Source organism: Galeopterus variegatus, unplaced genomic scaffold (assembly GCF_000696425.1).
Source record: "Galeopterus variegatus unplaced genomic scaffold, G_variegatus-3.0.2 Scaffold1206, whole genome shotgun sequence".
NCBI lineage: Eukaryota > Metazoa > Chordata > Mammalia > Dermoptera > Cynocephalidae > Galeopterus > Galeopterus variegatus.
Genome location: NW_007727317.1, coordinates 292,472 through 294,303, shown reverse-complemented (window position 1 = coordinate 294,303; position 1,832 = coordinate 292,472). Strand labels below are relative to the sequence as shown.

The following is a 1,832-nucleotide window of genomic DNA, read 5'->3' as shown; positions in this document are numbered from 1 at the left end:
AAAAAAAAAAATCAGTGAGTTTGGTCTGTGGGGAAGCTTGTGGATCATAATGTCAGGGAGTTGCTGCTGGGCTCCTGGTAAATCCTTCACATTGAAATTTCCAACATCAGCTGTTCAGCACTTGGAAATCACCATCCCACCTACAGATAGAGGGACGCTCCGTGCAAGGTGCAAAGCGTTCTTACCTGTGCGGTGCACACCTGGCTGCCGGCAGGTGAGGAGACCTTGTGGCTTTCCCCCTGCGCCCCGGAAGAGGTGGGTAGGAAGTAGTGGTTGTTGGGCGACGGGGGCAAACTGATGTGCTGCGGGCTCTTCACAGCCCCAAGGGGTGAGTGCTGGGGGGAGCACTGGGGGCTGAGGAACGTGGAAGCAAGGACGTTGCTTTGACCTGAGGACTCCCCGCCGTGAGCTTTTCCAAGGGGCAGGAGCGGAGCAGCCTCGCAGGCCGGGGGCTGACTCTCCGAGCAGCTGTTCTGTCTTTGCACAGATACCTGCTGGGACGCAAAAGGACAGCTGGAGACGGCGTCCTCCTGCTTGATGGGTGCAGCCAAGAAGGGCGGTGGCTTCTTCTCTGCGCAGCTGCTCCTCTTGTGCTTCTGCAGCTGCATCCTCAGCTCCTCCACCTGCCTCTGCTCCTGCTGGAGTTTCCAGGTGAGCTCGTTGATCACCTTCTGCTTCTCCACCAGCATCTTGTCCTTCTCGGAGTCCAGCCCGTCCATCTCGGAGGGGACAGAGCCCCCGTTGAGGCTGCTCAGGAGACTCTCCTCCGTGCACACGTGCGCCGGGGACGCGTGCAGGCCGAAGGACGGGGATGCGTCGTTGAAGGTGTCCGGCAGGGACCCGGCCACAGACAGGTCGGACGAGGCCGGGGAGATGGGGGGGCTGGAGCTGGTGCTGCCGAAGTGGTAGAAGCCATTGGATAAGGCCCCGGCCGAGGGGGAGGACTGGTAATTGGGCAGCGTGTTGGGTGTCACGGGGAAGGTGACCGTCGTGATGTCCCCGAAGTTCGGCACGGTGGTGCCAGAACAGTCCTGGAAGGGTCGGAGCCGGTCCATGAGGGCCGTTTTGGTGCCTGACACGGGCAAGCCCCGTATTCGAAGCTGTTGTCTTAATTCGGAGACCTACAGAAACCAGCACGTTGTTAGTGTGCTGTGCAGTGACAGTATTTTTTAAAGTGTATTTATTATAAAATTAGTTTTAAAACATCACACGTGGAATTTTACAATTCTCCACTCTTTGTCATACTTCTTTCCAATTTCCTCTGCTACCTCTGGTATAAATTGATTTTGCATAATTTTACCAATTCTTTTTTACTTATGATGCACCATGTTTTCACGGCCTTACAGTCACGGAAATGCGGAGCTCAAATGAACTGTCAAAGTCACCTAATCTACTGCTCTCCAACCCCCACTGGGGACCCTGTCCCCATTCTAAAGATGAGAAGACTTCTATCTACCTGGGTTGAGACACAAGCCCTCAAATCATAATCCTGAAGCGCACTGAGTCTGCAGGTGTGCTGGCTTCCTAGGTGAGGGCTTTTCCTACCACGTTCTCTTGCTCACACCTGAGCGTGCACCAGAACCACTGGAGGACCTGCGATGGCAGACTGCTGGGCTCTACCCGGAGCTTCCGATTGGGCAGGTCTTGGCTGGGGACTGAGAATGTGCATTTCTAACAAGTGCCCAGGTGATGCTGTCACTGCTGGTCCATGACACACACTTTGAGAACCACAGCTCCACATTAATGTTTGTGTCCTAATGGCTGGATACTAGTCATATATTGAAAGAGAGTATGTGGTGATAAAATCAATCCAAATCCTGGCCCTGCCTGTT

General features: G+C 54.5%; 1 protein-coding gene across 1 annotated transcript in view; it reads right to left on the bottom strand.

Moving 5' to 3' along the window:
- MYOCD (myocardin) overlaps positions 1–1,832 on the bottom strand; it is a 67,459-nt gene that overhangs the window by 14,360 nt on the left and 51,267 nt on the right. Inside the window, 1 exon segment of the mRNA XM_008575556.1 lies at positions 186–1,121. Coding sequence (XP_008573778.1) covers positions 186–1,121 — 936 coding nt within the window.